This window comes from Oncorhynchus keta, chromosome 6, assembly GCF_023373465.1.
Source record: "Oncorhynchus keta strain PuntledgeMale-10-30-2019 chromosome 6, Oket_V2, whole genome shotgun sequence".
NCBI classification, from domain to species: Eukaryota; Metazoa; Chordata; class Actinopteri; order Salmoniformes; family Salmonidae; genus Oncorhynchus; species Oncorhynchus keta.
The window spans coordinates 467,501-488,046 of record NC_068426.1 but is presented as its reverse complement, the minus strand read 5'-3'; the positions used below and the strand labels follow the sequence as shown (position 1 = coordinate 488,046).

The 20,546-nt window shown below is 40.3% G+C and overlaps 1 protein-coding gene and 1 long non-coding RNA gene across 4 annotated transcripts in view; one reads left to right on the top strand and one right to left on the bottom strand.

The window, feature by feature from the left end:
* mtus2a (microtubule associated tumor suppressor candidate 2a) overlaps nucleotides 1-11,584 on the top strand; it is a 218,864-nt gene extending 207,280 nt beyond the window's left edge. For all 3 annotated transcript variants that reach the window (XM_052520106.1, XM_052520104.1, XM_052520105.1), the window contains exons 15-16: nucleotides 489-586; nucleotides 2,309-11,584. In XM_052520106.1, the coding sequence (XP_052376066.1) occupies nucleotides 489-586; nucleotides 2,309-2,747 (537 nt within the window). In that variant the 3' untranslated portion in view covers nucleotides 2,748-11,584. The remainder of the gene's footprint in view (nucleotides 1-488; nucleotides 587-2,308) is intronic.
* Nucleotides 11,585-11,716: 132 nt separating this feature from the next.
* Nucleotides 11,717-13,301, bottom strand: LOC127930583 (uncharacterized). Its single transcript, XR_008138268.1, has 2 exons — nucleotides 13,192-13,301; nucleotides 11,717-13,013 (listed from the first exon to the last, which is right to left on the bottom strand). It is a non-coding gene; the product is annotated as an uncharacterized LOC127930583 (long non-coding RNA).
* Between the last annotated feature and the right edge of the window lie 7,245 nt (nucleotides 13,302-20,546).

Below are 20,546 nucleotides of genomic sequence, written 5' to 3'. Positions count from 1 at the left end.
TACACAGACAGTACAGTACACAGACAGTACAGTACAGTACATAGACAGTACAGTAGATAGACAGTACAGTACATAGACAGTACAGTACATAGACAGTACTGTACAGTACACAGGCAGTACAGTACACAGACAGTACAGTACACAGACAGTACAGTACATAGACAGTACAGTACACAGACAGTACAGTACACAGACAGTACAGTACACAGACAGTACAGTACATAGACAGTACAGTACACAGACAGTACAGTACATAGACAGTACAGTACACAGACAGTACAGTACATAGACAGTACAGTACAGTACACAGTACACAGACTGTGCAGTAACAGACAGTACACACACACACAAAGTTCAGTAGAGTACAGCACAGTTGAAGTTGTCTCTCTGGGTTTTTTGAGCAGGCCCAGAAGACAGTAGAGTTGTCTCTGTGTTTTTTTGAGCAGGCCAAGAAGACAGTAGAGTTGTCTCTGTGTTTTTTTGAGCAGGCCCAGAAGAACGTTGTGTTAGAGGAACGGATGCAGGTGCTACAGCAGCAGAACGAAGACCTGATGGCCCGTATAGACAATAACCTAGCCCTGTCCAGGTAACACACACATACACCTGGAAAACAACCAAACAAATAACAATACAACTTCCACCTTTTCTTACTAGTTGTTTTCAGTAGGATAGCAGAATTCCAGGAATATTTTTGATATTGCTACTATGCAAGTACCATAACTATACCATTTACACCTTCTGTATCCTGTGCATGTGACAAATAAACATAGATTTTATTTGATATAGCATGTATCTACCACATGGCCTCACATGTGAATCCTTAAAGAGATGGGTGGGGCTAAAGGCTTAAGAGGGTGTGAACGACACTGAATGGGTGTAGACAAAGAAGAGCTCTCCAGTAGGTGTACCAAAACATTCAAGGGCCATTTTCACAAAAGTGAGTTTACAAGTTTATCAACTTTCAAAGCAGAATAACTTTCCCATTGTTCCTAAAATGCAGTATATGATATACCATTTTCTAGCTCTGAATCTTTCCTTTTATGGAATGTAAAAAACATTATTTTCAAATTTTACTACATAAGACGAAATCGAGGCAGTCGGTCACATATGTAAAATCTAGCAAACCAAGCAACTAAAGCAACTTTATAAACAATGTTTTGGTTCATTTCTAGCTTGTTAGCTTGTTAGCTTGTTAGCTTGTTAGCTAGCTAACCAGTTCAAATAATGGCCATATCATAGCTGACAACGTCATAACTTCAGCAAATTTTTATTCATTATTACAGGAAAATAAACTCACAACACTTATTTACATGTTAATAGCAAGCTAATTAACAGAGATTAGTTTCTGTGATTGTGGTGAAATAAAAGCAGGGCTTTTCTTCTACCTTGAGGATTTTAGAATTTGCACACTGTCTCGTTGGCCTAACTTTATATCTTCATTTGACTTTGGTCCAGGTCTTCTTCTTCACATTACCGTCTCTGGTAAACACACACTATATCAAATCAAATCAAAGTTTATTTGTCACATTCACAGGATACTCTTTTGTTTCGACATGTAGCTAGCTAGCTAGCTAGCTAAACAATGAACCATAATCCCAACTCATAACATTACTACCCTGCATGAATCTACAGGTAGCTCAAGCGAACCAACTATCTAGGTTCAATGTTAGCTAGCTAGCTAAACAATGAACCATAATCCCAACTCATAACATTACTACCCTGCATGAATCTACAGGTAGCTCAAGCGAACCAACTATCTAGGTTCAATGTTAGCTAGCTAGCTAAACAATGAACCATAATCCCAACTCATAACATTACTACCCTGCATGAATCTACAGGTAGCTCAAGCGAACCAACTATCTAGGTTCAATGTTAGCTAGCTAGCTAACATTAGGCTATAACTCGCAATACAATAAGATAAGATAAGAATAATATTACTACACAGATCATACACGTAACGTTAGCTAGCGAGCCAGCCAGCCAGCTAATGTTAACTAGCTAGCTAACAGTACCTGCAATTAACTTGCAATGAAAACAAATTTCTGACAAAATTAGAAGCGTATCTGAAAATGTAGCTAGAGACTCTTACCTGTATACATGGACACTTCTGCCTCTCTGTCACGGCTGCCATGGTTACCCTTAGTTTGAAGATAGGTGTCGCACATCACTACTTCACAGGAGAGGCATTTGAACGTAAACATATATTTTTTATTCAAAATGTGTTTTTTTTGGCAGAAATGCCTTCTGGAACATGTGGACTTTCACCTGACACGGATCCCATATAACCCTGTCTCACTTCCCCATCCAGGCAACTCTCAGAGGAGAACGCTAACCTGCAGGAGAATGTAGAGAAGGAGAACGGAGAGAAGAAACGACTGAGCCGTAACAATGAGGAGCTCCTCTGGCGTCTACAGACCTCACCTCTCTGCTCCCCCTGCTCCTCTCCCATCCACCGCTCCTTCTCTACCTCCCCCACTCCGTCTTCCTGCCTCTTTTCCTCCTCTCCCGGGATGGGAGGAGGGACGGGGTTTGACGCCCCCTCTCACTACTGTGGAGGATACCCCGCACCTACACATGGCTACTCCCCTAGTCACAGAGAGAATCTCAATCAGTCTCCAGGACCGGCCACGCCCACTCACAGAGGATTCTCCAATCAGAATCAGTCTCCAGGACCGGCGACGCCTACTCACCGAGTGTCACCCAATCACTGTCACTCGCCTGCTCGGCTCAACCCCCTCATGAGATGAGCTCACGTTTCTCTCTTCCTGTCTTTCTTTTTCTTTTCATCTCTTTACTGTTAATCTCTCGTGGACAGACTACTGAGACATAAATGGTAGTGTACATCTGTCATGATACAATGGAATGTGTGAGATAACTAGCAGCGTTAGTTCAGGTGTTTTGGACAAAATCACTATTTTCGCTGGTGATATCGTCTTTCAAAAGTGGAGAGGACATTTTGGCCCGTAACTTGCATAAAGACAGGATGGAGCTCTTTGTTCCAGTTTCGATCCTCGTTCTATCTCTTCTCTTAACACGTACTGTATGGACATAGAATTTAATCGAACATCTGACCAGTCACGCAAGTTCTGGTTTCACCAAAATTACTTTTCTGATATAATGTTGCATGAGGTTTAAGTGCTAGATAAGATGGGTGTTCTCTCCAGCTACTACGGCTGTAAGAAAAGAGAAAAGACAGAACTCCATTAGCATCGCTAATATACTCTAACAATGCCTTTCTGCTAGCCTCTCGTTGGCTAACTCCACTAGCATCTCTGTAGCCATTGACCCAGGCTAGCTGACCTAGCCTCTCGTTGGCTATCCCCACTAGCATCTCTGTAGCCATTGACCCAGGCTAGCTGACCTAGCCTCTTGATGGCTAACTCCACTAGCATCTCTGTACCTATAGACTAAGACTAGCTGACCTAGCCTCTTGATGGCTAACTCCACTAGCATCTCTGTACCTATAGATTAAGACTAGCTGACCTAGCCTCACGATGGATAACTCCACTAGCATCTCCGTACCTATAGACTAAGACTAGCTGACCAAGCCTCTTGATGGCTAACTCCACTAGCATCTCTGTACCTATAGACTAAGACTAGCTGACCTAGCCTGTTGATGGATAACTCCACTAACATCTCTGTACCTATAGACTAAGACTAGCTGACCTAGCCTCTCGATGGCTAACTCCACTAGCATCTCTGTACCCATAGACTCATACTAGCTGACCTAGCCTCTTGATGGCTAACTCCACTAGCATCTCTGTACCTATAGACTAAGACTAGCTGACCTAGCCTGTTGATGGCTACCTCCACTAGCATCTCTGTACCCATAGACTCATACTAGCTGACCTAGCCTCAAGATGGCTAACTCCACTAGCATCTCTGTACCCATAGACTCAGACTAGCTGACCTAGCCTCACGATGGCTAACTCCACTAGCATCTCTGTACCTATAGACTAAGACTAGCTGACCTAGCCTCTCGATGGCTAACTCCACTAGCATCTCTGTACCTATAGACTAAGACTAGCTGACCTAGCCTCTTGATGGCTAACTCCACTAGCATCTCTGTACCTATAGACTAAGACTAGCTGACGTAGCCTCACGATGGCTAACTCCACTAGCATCTCTGTACCCATAGACTCATACTAGCTGACCTAGCCTCTCGATGGCTAACTCCACTAGCATCTCCGTACCTATAGACTCATACTAGCTGACCTGGCCGCTGTGCTGTACCCTGTAGACTCCATGAAGGTACAAAAATACTGTATGTCTCCATTCACCACCAGCAAACTGAAGAACACTGGAGAAATATCTCTTTAAGGATCTCTCTCTGTCTCTCTCTGTCTCTGTCTCTCTGTCCTCACCTGGATGTGTAGCTGACTGGCTAGCTTGTGCTTGGCCTGCAAGTGGAACCAGCTAACTGATGAACAATGGAGACCTCTCTATCTCTTTAAGGAAGCTGACTGGCTAGCTAGCTCTAGAATGTTAGGATGTAGTGCATTCAACCACGGACTACGTTGAACGACTGTAGTGTATTGAAACACCAACCACAGGCAGTGCTGAAATGTAGATTGTAATGTGCTCTGCAACAACAGAGACTCCACTTCAATGTATTGTATATAGAAACAGACAGACAGACTGACAATATGAATGGACGGACGGACAGACAGACGGACTGAGAGTATGTATACCACCAGATGGGAACAGTGGTAGTCTCTGCTTAGTTATCCGGGTCCAAACCACCACACCACCCCCTTCCGCCATGCAGGGACGGACTGGGACCAGAAACTGGACCGGCATTTATAACACATCGATTCATGGCCAGTCCATTTCCGCTACCACGGATTTGTCCTTACCGGTGCTTACTACCAACCAAATGGAACCATGGATAAAATAACAGTCTCACGGAATCACCTTATACTCCGGTCCAGTTTTTGCTTTCAGCACAAACTTTTTACCAGCACATGATGTCCAACAGTCTTCAGATACCAGGATTTTACAGATGATTTTAATCCACGTTTAAAAGGATGTTTTATAAACTGTTTCAGTTTTACCAGCAAACAGTAATACTTAACAGAAGCGCTTCCAATCCAGACGGAATCCAAAAATCCGCTCCAGTCTTCCGCTCTCTCTGCATGGATATTACCTGTGGGTAGGTTACGTACCTGTATCCCCACACCTGTTGATTCAGGGTGTTCAAATATATCAAACATATTTAGGATTGACTGATCTACAAATAATAATGGGGAGGCAGGTAGCCTATCGGTTAGAGCGTTGGGATTAGTAACCGAAAGGTTGCTAAGTTTGAATTCCCACAAGCCGACCGGGTGAAAAAAATCTGTCCTACTGCCCTTGAGCAAGGCACTTAACCTTCACTGGTCTAGGGTCGCTGTCAATAATGGTTGATCCCCCTTAGTCGTGACCCCACTCTCTGAGGGTGTCTCAGGGAGAGTTGGGATATGCAAAAAAAAAAAAAAAACACATTTTCAATTCACACATAAAATAGGAGATATATACTGTAAGTACCCACGAATAGAGAGCCATTTGGGACACAGGCACCGGGATGTAGAAATACCGACCACAGGAATTGTTTGTTGTTTTCTAAGTGATATTTGTAAACGTATTTATTGGACTTTTGTATACTTTATCTACTTTTACCAAGCATGTCTTCCAGTCTTTACCTCTCGCTGTCTGGAGCCTGGGGCCTATAGGTTCTATCCCAGGTTTTCAGAGAAAATCCTTGTCAAAAGATTCCCAGAATCACGAGAGAACAAGCAGGACATTTTTAATCATCCTCCAACCAGGATTTCTGGAAAACCTAGGAATTTTGGGAACATTTTTGCAACCCTACGTAGAGTAGTTGTGATGTTTATCAGACCAGGGTTTCAAATACAAAAAAAAATCTCAATAAATTAGATTAGTAAATTAATAAATAGATTAAAATACTTTGATACTTTATCTGTGGCTGTTTGTGCTTGCCTGGCTTAATTAACTGGTAGAAAAGTCCCAAAACGGACCCAACCTCCCCGTCCATTCAGTCCAGGCAAACTCAAGGAAACGCTGAAAGTATTTGAAACAACTTGTCTCGTATTTGAAACCAGGTTTGCTGCTTATACTCTGTACTAACAGGAGAAAACGTTGTTTTTTAAAACAGAGATGCTAGCCGGGCTCTATTCATTCCGCCAAACAAAACTGTTTGTCTTGTTTTGCAACTAGAACAAGAGTTTCTATTGGACAAAATTCTGGTAGGTTCCTCCCCATTTCGTTCTGTTGGTCAAAACATATTGCAACTAAAACATTTTGTTTGGCAGAATGAATACATCCCAGAACTAATTTCCTACTGAATGGGACACCGATTTGTAACAACAACAAACAAATATATATAAATGCAACTCTGGTCTGACCAATAGGAGAAGAGTAGAATGTGACTCTTTGGACCAATAGGTGACAGAAATATGGGATGTCATTTCTCCACCTGACCAATAGAGGGAGTTTGGAGGGGCGTTGGGGTGTCAAAACGAGAGAGTGTGTATTTCATTGTAATATATCGATTTGTTCAGAAGTGGTCGAAACATTCAGAACGCTGCAGATAAATACAGTTTCAAGACACAATGATTGTGTTTTCTCCATGACATAGAAGAATGTGTTTTCTGCGTGATATATTTCTATCGGAACGTTCTGTAATGTTGCCCCAAGTAAACCACACTATCACCTCTGTACATAAAACTAGAGAGAAACTGTTTATCTTGAGAGTAGTGTACCTAGACACAACTATACTAGAAAAGACCAGTGTAGGGTGAAGTGTAGATTCAACTAGAGAGAAACTCTTTAAAACGACTGGGATCTTTTTCAGTCTCTAGCTCTAACCAGGTTTCTGTGATTAGTCAAAACCACAGATGTTATTGGTGTTTTCTACCCATTTGTCAGTAGTTGGTATTCAGATGTAGTATGCAGGCGTAGTATTCACTCAATAGCAATAGGGTTTTCACTACATTTATTAGAGCCATCCCTTTAAATACGGTGAACCTTTAATTAGATGTATTTTTTTTTGTCCACAGACTACAAGGAGAGAACTGTTCAGAATATTAGGAACCAATCAAAGAAAGCCATCTATAAAATGAACAAAATAAATAAAATAAATATATTAGGAACCAATCAAAGAAAGCCATCTATATAATGAACAAAATATATAAAAACAACATGTTAAGTGTTGGTCTTAGTTTCATGAAATAAAAGATCCCAGAAATGTTCCACACGAAAAGCTTATTTCTCTCAAATTTCGTGCACAAATTAGTTTACATCCCTGTTATTGAGCATTTCTCCCTTGCCGACATAATCCACCCACCTGACAGGTGTAGGATATCCAGAAGCCGATTAAACGGCATGGTCATTACACAGGTGCACCTTGTGCTGGGGACAATAAAAGGCCGCTCTGAAATGTGCAGTTTTGTCACACAACACAATGCCACAGATGTCTCAAGTTTTGAGGGGGCATGCAAATTGGCATGCGGACTGCAGGAATGTACACCAAAGCTGTTGCCAGATAATTGAATGTTAATTTCTCTACCATAAGCCATCTCCAAAATCATTTTCGAGAATTTGGCAGTAAGTCCAACCGGCCTCACAACCGCAGACCACGTGTAACCACGCCAGCCCAGGACCTCCACATCCGGATTCTTCACCTGCAGGATTGTCTGCGATCAGCCACCCGGACAGCTGATGAAACTGTGGGTTTGCACAACCGAAGAATTTCTGCTCAAACTGTCAGAAACCATCTCAGGGAAGCTCATCTGCGTACTGGTCGTTCTCACCAGGGTGTGACTGCAGTTTGGCGTCGTAACCGACAGCGGGAAAATGCGCACATAGAACAGATCTACCACTATTTAGACTTGCTTTGAATGAGAATGACAGGTCGCCCAAAAAGGGCCATCTTGCAGCTTTAAGGTTAGGGAAGTATTCATTAATAAATGTTTTTAAAACGGTTTAGAGAGCCTTTACACACGGAAGAAAGAAAAAACGGTTTAGAAAGCCTTTACGCACGGAAGAAAGAAAAACGGTAGATTGATTCATTCGGGGGGAAAAATGACACATTCAGTTGTTCAACCCATGGTAATGTTGCAATATGTGTGTGTATATAACTATGGTAGGGGAAATAGTGTATAATAGTAGGTTACACCCTTGTCTATTGCCTGCACTAACCATGGAACTGTGTTAATGACACAGGCAAGTGTTGCGTCATGCTTCGGGCGCTCCGCTCCAGAGCGATTTAATTAACCTACATGTCTTTTTTTTAATCATTTTTTTTTTACATTCAATTTGATCAACCACACATCCGTGACGGCGTTTAGCGAGGAAGAAAATGAAAGTATTTAATTAAAACATTGGAAATTGCCCAAAGGTTAAAAGGTCACATGCTGACGTGAACGTTTAAAGTTAAAAAGGACATAGGCCTACAATTTAAATTCTACATAAATGGCACAACATTTCATAAACATCACATCGCTGTGGGAAAGTTGATATGTTTCAGTTTGCTGCCAAATGATTGGTTTCACATTTGCCTCCAGCGATGATAAGGTAAAATAGATCTAAAACAATTGTCATTTATATTTACAATCCCCTTATTCAAACGGATTACTCATTTACCAAGCTCTTATCGATAGCTCTTATCGATATTTACATTAGGCCCTACAGTGCATGAAGAAGGTTGCTGTTTCAATCGGGGGAGAGAGAAGAAAAAGAAAGTAGATGTTTTTCACACTTGGAACCGACAGGTTGCTCCATTTTATTAATCGTTTAAAGGTGGTGGAATTATGAATTAAATCAAGGGCAGAATACGTAGACTGAATCTGTAGACATACTTCTGCCACACCTTAATTTATGCGATCTCTACCGCTAACGAATAGCTGGCTGAAACATGAGTTTCCCCGTGCATATATTCAAGGTCAGAATACGCTTGGAGATGAAATTGCATAACATTGGAATTAAGTTCCGTTTACTCACTCATAAATCGGATCGGAATCGGGCTAATGGCGATGAACAACACACCCTTTACCAGAGGAGGCTCCTCCAGTGAGGAAGAGGAGGACGGTCTTCCTCATGACATTGACAAACACTATGTTTACATTATGAAACGGTCTCTAGATCCAAATGACTCATACAGGAAACCTGGTTCTGGCTTTTGACTGAATAGGGCTCATAGAACAATTATGTAGAATACTTGAGAGAGAAACAGAAAAGGTTTACATAGCTCTGACAGTGTTTGGGCAATTATGAAAAACAACAGTATCTGAAGGTAGAACTCTGCCTATCCGACCGGCCCAGAGGAATATTTCACTTCCTCTGATCATAGGAGTAACAACATGAATTGGTGCACGAGGCACAAGTAATGCCGTGCAACTTAAGTTTCGCCATCGGCTGGAAGACTGTGTCCCCTTTTCTCAGCGGAGGGAGGGAGAGAGGAGGGAGGGAGGGAGAGCCTGGTGAGAGACAGCCTCACTGCTCCCTCCCTCCTCTCAGACTGACCATCAGATGCAGGGCATCAGTCCAGTAAAAAATTACATATAAACAAACTATATGATTATGCTCAATCAGCTGTAACATCACAAGTAATACAACAAATGGTGTATGATCAAACTGGTAATAGATCAACATTTTTTTTTAAATATAATTTCAAAATGGTCCCAGAATAATAACATGGTCAAGGCAAGTCAAGGCATAGCCCGTATGCAGTGATAATATATCGGGCCCCTAGCTTACTGTACAAACCTCATTGATCGACAACTGTTTTTAATTGGTTAATGTTGCTTTAGGCTTCCGTTATTTAAGTCATGTTAAAATAAAATCTGAGCGGTAGATCTCAGCTTGCATGTGGACTCTGAAAAAGGTCGGTGACCTCCGTAGTAGAGAAATCCATCCTTGTCGGATCTATAAAACATTTTTTTTTTTAAACGTCTAGGATTCTTTCTGTAATTTTAAATGTATAAAAACGACATCGCTGAAAGATGCTGAAGGATAACTATTTACTATGAATGATTTAAAACGGTTTAATAATCTTTCAAGTCTTTTGGTGGAATGTTTTGATACTTTTTATTGCCTCTTGTAATATTACCAGGAAATGGACAGTTTATTCTGTTCATCTGTATACAGGTTTACATTTATGGGGTTTTCAGGAAACGTAGCACTTAGATTCTGTGTCATTTTAAAGTTGGGTTGAATCTCCAAAACTCAGCACTCTTGATATGAACTTGTAAACAAACCAGCCAGCTTTGAAAAGTACTAAAATGTAATGGTGCTCTGTTACAAACTGTATAACATAAGCTAACTTACTATATAAGCTAATATATCATGATGATGTAGAACCCCACATGTTTCCAGTGTTCCTTTAAAGTCAACTACTCACCCTACTGAAGGTTCTCTATCTATGTAACTCTCTGTGTCCTTTAAAGTCAACTACTCACCCTACTGAAGGTCCTCTATCTATGTAAATCTCTGTGTCCTTTAAAGTCAACTACTCACCCTACTGAATATCCTCTATCTACAGTTGAAGTCAGAAGTTTACATACGCCTTAGCCAAATACATTTAAACTCAGTTTTTCACAATTCCTGAAATTTAATCCTCGTAAAAATTCCCTGTCTTAGGTCAGTTAGGATCACCATGTTATTTTAAGAATGTGAAATGTCAGAATAATAGTAGAGAGAATTATTTATTTATTTCCTGACATTCCCAGTGGGTCAGAAGTTTACATACACTCAATTAGTATTTGGTAACATTGCCTTTAAATTGTTTAACTTGGGTCAAAGGTTTCAGGTAGCCTTCCACAAGCTTCCCACAATAAGTTTGGTGAATTTTGGCCCATTCCTAATGACAGAGCTGGTGTAACTGAGTCAGGTTTGTAGGCCTCCTTGCTCACACACACTTTTTCAGTTCTGCCCACAAATGTTCTATAGAATTGAGGTCAGGGCTTTGTGATGGCCACTCCAATATTTTGACTTTGTTGTCCTTAAGCCATTTTGCCACAACTTTGGAAGTATGCTTGGGGTCATTGTCCATTTGGAAGACCCATTTGCGAAGCTAGAACTTCCTAATTGAGGTCTTGAGATGTTGCTTCAATATATCCACAAATTTCCTACCTCATGATGCCATCTATTTTGTGAAGTGCACCAGTCCCTCCTGCGGCAAAGCACCCCCACAACATGATGCTGCCACCCCCGTGCTTCACGGGAGGGATGGTGTTCTTCGGCTTGCAAGTCTCCCCCTTTTTCCTCCAAACATAACGATGGTCATTATGGCCAAACAGTTATATTTTTGTTTCATCAGAACAGAGGACATTTCTCCAAAAACTACGATCTTTGTCCCCATGTACAGTTGCAAACCATAGTCTGGCTTTTTTATGGCAGATTTGGAGCAGTGGCTTCTTCCTTGCTTTAGCAGCCTTTCAGGTTATGTCGATATAGGACTCGTTTTACTGTGGATAGATACTGTTGTACCCGTTTCCTCCAGCATCTTCACAAGGTCCTTTGCTGTTGTTCTGGGATTGATTTGCACTTTTCACACCAAAGTACGTTCATCTCTAGGAGACAGAACGCGTCTCCTTCCTGAGCGGTATGACGGCTGCGTGGTCCCATGGTGTTTATACTTGCGTACTATTGTTTGTACAGATGAACGTGGTACCTTCAGGCATTTGGCAATTGCTCCCGAGGATGAACCAGACTTGTGGAGGTCTTGGCTGATTTCTTTAGATTGTCCCATGATGTCAAGCAAAGAGGCACTGAGTTTGAAGGTAGGCCTTGAAATACATCCACAGGTACATCTCCAATTGACTTAAATAATGTCAATTAGCCTATCAGAAGCTTCTAAAGCTATGAACATTTTTTGGAATTTCCAGGCTGTTTAAAGGCACAGTCAACTTATTGTATGTAAACTTCTGACCCACTGGAATTGTGATACAGTGAATTATAAGTGAAATAATCTGTCTGTAAACAATTGTTGGGAAAATGACTTGTGTCAAGCACAAAGTAGATGTCCTAACTGACTTGCCAAAATGATAGTTTGTTAACAAGAAATTTGTGGAGTGGTTGAATAACGAGTTTTAATGACTCCAACCTAAGTGTATGTAAACTTCTGACTTATATGTAACTCTCTGTGTCCTTTAAAGTCAACTGCTCCACCATGTAATTCTAAGTTAATACATGTTTAGTAAGCAGTTTATTCATGTTTAGTAAGCAGTTTATTCATGTTTAGTAAGCAGTTTATTCATGTTTAGTAAGTAGTTTATTCCTGTTTAGTAAGCAGTTTATTCCTGTTTAGTAAGCAGTTTATTCATGTTTAGTAAGCAGTTTATTCATGTTTAGTAAGTAGTTTATTCCTGTTTAGTAAGCAGTTTATTCCTGTTTAGTAAGCAGTTTATTCATGTTTAGTAAGCAGTTTATTCCTGTTTAGTGTGCAGTTTATTCATGTTTAGTAAGCAGTTTATTCATGTTTAGTAAGCAGTTTATTCATGTTTAGTAAGCAGTTTATTCATGTTTAGTAAGCAGTTTATTCATGTTTAGTAAGCAGTTTATTCATGTTTAGTAAGCAGTTTATTCATGTTTAGTAAGCAGTTTATTCATGTTTAGTAAGCAGTTTATTCATGTTTAGTAAGCAGTTTATTCCTGTTTAGTAAGCAGTTTATTTGTGTTTAGTAATCAGTTTATTCCTGTTTATACACACATTATAGCCTGTATATCCGAAATCAATATCTATAATCAGGTACTGGTTCTGCACTGGCTCTCCACTGTGTCCTGTGGACATCTATTGGGGTCCCAAATTGCACCCTATTCCCTACATAGTGCACTACCTATGGGCCCTTGTCAAAGGTAGTTCACTATATAGTGTACCATTTGTGACGCAACCTCCCTAGCTGAACTACTGAATGTCTATCGTAGAGGGTCATAAGGGAAACTCACCTGCTGTTATACTAGCCACTACCTGGTCATTAAACTAGCCACCACCTGGTCATTAAACTAGCCACTACCTGGTCATTAGCTCAGTTGGTAGAGCATGGCGCTTGTAACGCCAGGGTAGTGGGTTCGATTCCCGGGACCACCCATACGTAGAATGTATGCACACATGACTGTAAGTCGCTTTGGATAAAAGCGTCTGCTAAATGGCATATATTATTATTATTATTATATTATTAAACTAGCCACCACCTGGTCATTAAACTAGCCACTACCTGGTCATTAAACTAGCCACTACCTGGTCATTAAACTAGCCACTACCTGGTCATTAAACTAGCCACTACCTGGTCATTAAACTAGCCACTACCTGGTCATTAAACTAGCCACCACCTGGTCATTAAACTAGCCACTACCTGGTCATTAAACTAGCCACTACCTGGTCATTAAACTAGCCAGGTCAGGACCAGGTACATACAGGTCAGGACCAGGTACATACAGGTCAGGACCAGGTACATACAGGTCAGGACCAGGTACATACAGGTCAAGGCAGGACCAGGTACATACAGGTCAGGACCAGGTACATACAGGTCAGGTCAGGACCAGGTACATACAGGTCAGGACCAGGTACATACAGGTCAAGGCAGGACCAGGTACATACAGGTCAGGACCAGGTACATACAGGTCAAGGCAGGACCAGGTACCAGTGGTAAACAGATGGAACCACACACCAGACCGGCTGTATGTTGACGTCATGGAGATAGCATAGAGATAGGTTGACATTTATGATTGACAGATGAAACAGACTGAAGTGGTTGTGCAGGTCAGGTACTGATGAACAGATAGAAGCATGTCTCAGCAGACTGTATAGCACCACTCAGGGTCAACCAGGGTTACCATGACACATTTAGGCCCAGTTCCCTCCTTTGACCTATGACCTATGCTTAATCAGTGTCCAGGAAAACACTTAACACTTATTGTCCATGTTGACTCAATACAAACAAAAGAAATAATAATAAATATGAATTAATAATAATGAATACAAAGGTGGTCTGGTCCAACCGGTTATGCCGTTTGTTTTGAGGAACAATAGGAAGTCCTTTCACCCGTTGTCTTTCTTCTCCGATTGTACATTATGGTGTAAATAAATAAAACACACACACAACACAACAGAAGCATGTTTTTGTCTTTCATCCTTCCTTCCTTCCTTCCATTCCATCCTTCCATCCATCCTTCATTCCTTTCATCCTTCCATCCTTCCTTTCATCCATCCTTCCTTTCATCCTTCCTTCCTTCCTTTCATCCTTCCTTCCTTCCACCAATCCTTCCTTCCTTTCATCCTTCCATCCGTCCTTTCATCCTTCCTTCCTTTCATCCTTCCTTCCTTCCAACCATCCATCCTTCCTTCCTTCCTTCCTTTTATCCATCCTTCCTTCCTTCCTTTCATCCTTCCTTCCTTCCATCCTTCCTTCCTTCCATCCTTCCTTTCATCCTTCCTTCCATCCTTCCTTCCTTCCTTCCATCCTTCCTTTCATCCATCCTTCCTTCCTTCCATCCATCCTTCCTTCCTTCCTTCCTTCCTTCCTTCCTTCCTTCCTTCCTTCCTTCCTTCCTTCCTTCCTTCCTTCCTTCCTTCCTACCTACCTTCCTTCCTTCCTTCCATCCTTCCTTTCATCCATCCTTCCTTCCTTCCATCCTTCCTTCTTTCCTTCCTTTTATCCATCCTTCCTTCCTTCCTTCCTTCCTTCCTTCCTTCCTTCCTTCCATCCTTCCATCCTTCCTTCCTTCTTTCCTTCCTTCCTTCCTTCCTTCCTTCCTTCCTTCCTTCCTTCCTTCCATCCTTCCTTCCTTCCACTCTCTCTTTCTCTTCTCTCCTTACCTTTTTTGTAATGGTCAACTGTAACCGTAGCATAGAAGCGCTAGAAACAAACGAGGAATGGAATAGTACACATGTACTGTATGTAAACCATATGTCTTGATTGGCACTTTCCCCTGGGATATGAAGCTAATAAACATTATTATAAAAGAGGGTTATGCTGTTGTGTCCATTTCTAAAACTACCCTGAATTAAACTGTCAACAGCAACCACATTAGAAACATACTATTTATTTTCTTCCCCCACAAAAAAAAAACATTTATTTTGTGTAACATATTTTCATAGTGAGCTATAGGCACACTTTTTTTTTTTATTAAAAAATAAATAAATAAAGCTCTATGTTATACTGATCACACTATAAGGCTCTAGTGATCACACTATATGGGTCTATGTTAAACTGATCACACTATGAGGCTCTATGTTCTACTGATCACACTATAAGGCTCTATGTTCTACTGATCACACTATAAGGCTCTATGTTATACTGATCACACTATGAGGCTCTATGTTATACTGATCACACTATGAGGCTCTATGTTATACTGATCACACTATGAGGTTCTATGTTATACTGATCACACTATGAGGCTCTATGTTATACTGATCACACTATGAGGCTCTATGTTATACTGATCACACTATGAGGTTCTATGTTATACTGATCACACTATAAGGCTCTATGTTATACTGATCACACTATGAGGCTCTATGTTCTACTGATCACACTATGAGGCTCTATGTTATACTGATCACACTATGAGGCTCTATGTTATACTGATCACACTATGAGGCTCTATGTTATACTGATCACACTATGAGGCTCTATGTTATACTGATCACACTATAAGGCTCTAGTGATCACACTATATGGGTCTATGTTAAACTGATCACACTATGAGGCTCTATGTTATACTGATCACACTATGAGGCTCTATGTTATACTGATCACACTATGAGGCTCTATGTTATACTGATCACACTATAAGGCTCTAGTGATCACACTATATGGGTCTATGTTAAACTGATCACACTATGAGGCTCTATGTTATACTGATCACACTATGAGGCTCTATGTTATACTGATCACACTATGAGGCTCTATGTTATACTGATCACACTATAAGGCTCTAGTGATCACACTATATGGGTCTATGTTAAACTGATCACACTATGAGGCTCTATGTTCTACTGATCACACTATAAGGCTCTATGTTCTACTGATCACACTATAAGGCTCTATGTTATACTGATCACACTATGAGGCTCTATGTTATACTGATCACACTATGAGGCTCTATGTTATACTGATCACACTATGAGGTTCTATGTTATACTGATCACACTATGAGGCTCTATGTTATACTGATCACACTATGAGGCTCTACTGATCACACTATAAGGCTCTACTGATCACACTATAAGGCTCTACTGATCACACTATGAGGCTCTACTGATCACACTATAAGGCTCTACTGATCACACTATGAGGCTCTATGTTATACTGATCACACTATGAGGCTCTATGTTATACTGATCACACTATGAGGCTCTATGTTATACTGATCACACTATGAGGCTCTATGTTATACTGATCATACTATGAGGCTCTATGTTATACTGATCACACTATGAGGCTCTATGTTATCCTGATCACACTATGAGGCTCTATGTTATACTGATCACACTATAAGGCTCTATGTTATACTGATCACACTATAAGGCTCTATGTTATACTGATCACACTATGAGGCTCTATGTTATACTGATCACACTATGAGGCTCTATGTCCTACTGATCACACTATGAGGCTCTATGTTCTACTGATCACACTATAAGGCTCTATGTTCTACTGATCACACTATAAGGCTCTATGTTCTACTGATCACACTATAAGGCTCTATGTTAAACTGATCACACTATGAGGCTCTATGTTCTACTGATCACACTATGAGGCTCTATGTTATACTGATCACACTATGAGGCTCTATGTTATACTGATCATACTATGAGGCTCTATGTTATACTGATCACACTATGAGGCTCTATGTTATCCTGATCACACTATGAGGCTCTACTGATCACACTATAAGGCTCTACTGATCACACTATAAGGCTCTACTGATCACACTATGAGGCTCTACTGATCACACTATAAGGCTCTACTGATCACACTATGAGGCTCTATGTTATACTGATCACACTATGAGGCTCTATGTTATACTGATCACACTATGAGGCTCTATGTTATACTGATCATACTATGAGGCTCTATGTTATACTGATCACACTATGAGGCTCTATGTTATCCTGATCACACTATGAGGCTCTATGTTATACTGATCACACTATGAGGCTCTATGTTATCCTGATCACACTATGAGGCTCTATGTTATACTGATCACACTATAAGGCTCTATGTTATACTGATCACACTATAAGGCTCTATGTTATACTGATCACACTATGAGGCTCTATGTTATACTGATCACACTATAAGGCTCTAGTGATCACACTATATGGGTCTATGTTAAACTGATCACACTATGAGGCTCTATGTTATACTGATCACACTATGAGGCTCTATGTTATACTGATCACACTATGAGGCTCTATGTTAAACTGATCACACTATGAGGCTCTATGTTCTACTGATCACACTATAAGGCTCTATGTTCTACTGATCACACTATAATTCTCTAGTGATCACACTATAAGGCTCTATGTTCTACTGATCACACTATAATGCTCTAGTGATCACACTATATGGCTCTATGTTCTACTGATCACACTATAAGGCTCTCCTGATCACAATATCAGGCTCTATGTTCTACTGATCACACTATAAGGCTCTATGTTCTACTGATCACACTATAAGGCTCTATGTTCAACTGATCACACTATAAAGCTCTACTGATCACACTATAAGGCTCTACCGATCACACTATATGGCTCTATTTTCTACTGATCACACTATAAGGCTCTACTGATCACACTCTGAGGCTCTATGTTCTACTGATCACACTATGAGGCTCTATGTTCTACTGATCACACTATAAGGCTCTATGTTCTACTGATCACACTATAAGGCTCTATGTTCAACTGATCACACTATAAGGCTCTACTGATCACACTATAAGGCTCTACTGATCACACTCTGAGGCTCTATGTTCTACGGATCACACTATAAGGCTCTATGTTCTACTGATCACACTATAAGGCTCTATGTTCAACTGATCACACTATAAGGCTCTACTGATCACACTATAAGGCTCTACTGATCACACTATAAGGCTCTACCGATCACACTATATGGCTCTATTTTCTACTGATCACACTATAAGGCTCTACTGATCACACTCTGAGGCTCTATGTTCTACTGATCACACTATAATGCTCTATGTTATACTGATCACACTATAACGCTCTATGTTCTACTGATCACACTATAAGGTTATATGTTCTACTGATCACACTATAAGGATCTACTGACCACACTATAAGGTTCTATGTTCTACTGATCACACTATAAGGATCTACTGATCACACTATAAGGTTCTATCTTCTACTGATCACACTATAAGGATCTACTGATCACACTATAAGGTTCTATGTTCTACTGATCACACTATAATGCTCTATGTTATACTGATCACACTATAACGCTCTATGTTATACTGATCGCACTATAAGGTTCTATGTTCTACTGATCACACTATAAGGCTCTATGTTCTACTGATCACACTATGAGGCTCTATGTTCTACTGATCACACTATAAGGTTCTATGTTCTACTGATCACACTATAAAGCTCTATGTTCTACTGATCACACTATAATGCTCTATGTTATACTGATCGCACTATAAGGTTCTATGTTCTACTGATCACACTATGAGGCTCTATGTTATACTGATCACACTATAAGGCTCTATATTATACTGATCACACTATAAGGCTCTATGTTATACTGATCACACTATAAGGCTCTATGTTATACTGATCACACTATAAGGTTCTATGTTCTACAGATCACACTATAAAGCTCTATGTTCTACTGATCACACTATGAGGCTCTCCTGATCACACTATGAGGCTCTATGTTATACTGATCACACTATGAGGCTCTATGTTATACTGATCACACTATGAGGCTCTATGTTAAACTGATCACACTATGAGGCTCTATGTTCTACTGATCACACTATAAGGCTCTATGTTCTACTGATCACACTATAATGCTCTAGTGATCACACTATAAGGCTCTATGTTCTACTGATCACACTATAATGCTCTAGTGATCATACTATATGGCTCTATGTTCTATTGATCACACTATAAGGCTCTCCTGATCACAATATCAGGCTCTATGTTCTACTGATCACACTATAAGGCTCTATGTTCTACTGATCACACTATAAGGCTCTATGTTCAACTGATCACACTATAAGGCTCTACTGATCACACTATAAGGCTCTACCGATCACACTATATGGCTCTATTTTCTACTGATCACACTATAAGGCTCTACTGATCACACTATGAGGCTCTATGTTCTACTGATCACACTATGAGGCTCTATGTTCTACTGATCACACTATAAGGCTCTATGTTCTACTGATCACACTATAAGGCTCTATGTTCAACTGATCACACTATAAGGCTCTACTGATCACACTATAAGGCTCTACTGATCACACTCTGAGGCTCTATGTTCTACTGATCACACTATATGGCTCTATTTTCTACTGATCACACTATAAGGCTCTACTGATCACACTCTGAGGCTCTATGTTCTACTGATCACACTATGAGGCTCTATGTTCTACTGATCACACTATAAGGCTCTATGTTCTACTGATCACACTATAAGGCTCTATGTTCTACTGATCACACTATAAGGCTCTATGTTCTACTGATCACACTATAAGGCTCTCCTGATCACAATATCAGGCTCTATGTTCTACTGATCACACTATAAGGCTCTATGTTCTACTGATCACACTATAAGGTTCTATGTTCTGCTGATCACACTATAAGGATCTACTGATCACACTATACGGTTCTATGTTCTACTGATCACACTATAAGGATCTACTGATCACACTATAAGGTTCTATGTTCTACTGATCACACTATAAGGATCTACTGATCACACTATAAGGTTCTATGTTCTACTGATCACACTATAATGCTCTATGTTATACTGATCACACTATAACGCTCTATGTTATACTGATCGCACTATAAGGTTCTATGTTCTACTGATCACACTATAAGGTTCTATGTTCTACTGATCACACTATAAAGCTCTATGTTCTACTGATCACACTATAATGCTCTATGTTATACTGATCGCACTATAAGGTTCTATGTTCTACTGATCACACTATAAGGCTCTATGTTCTACTGATCACACTATGAGGCTCTATGTTATACTGATCACACTATAAGGCTCTATATTATACTGATCACACTATACGGCTCTATGTTATACTGATCACACTATAAGGCTCTATGTTATACTGATCGCACTATAAGGTTCTATGTTCTACTGATCACACTATAAAGCTCTATGTTCTACTGATCACACTATGAGGCTCTCCTGATCACACTATGAGGCTCTATGTTCTACTGATCACACTATATGGCTCTATGTTATACTGATCACACTATGAGGCTCTCCTTATCACACTATGAGGCTCTATGTTCTACTGATCACACTATAAGGCTCTATGTT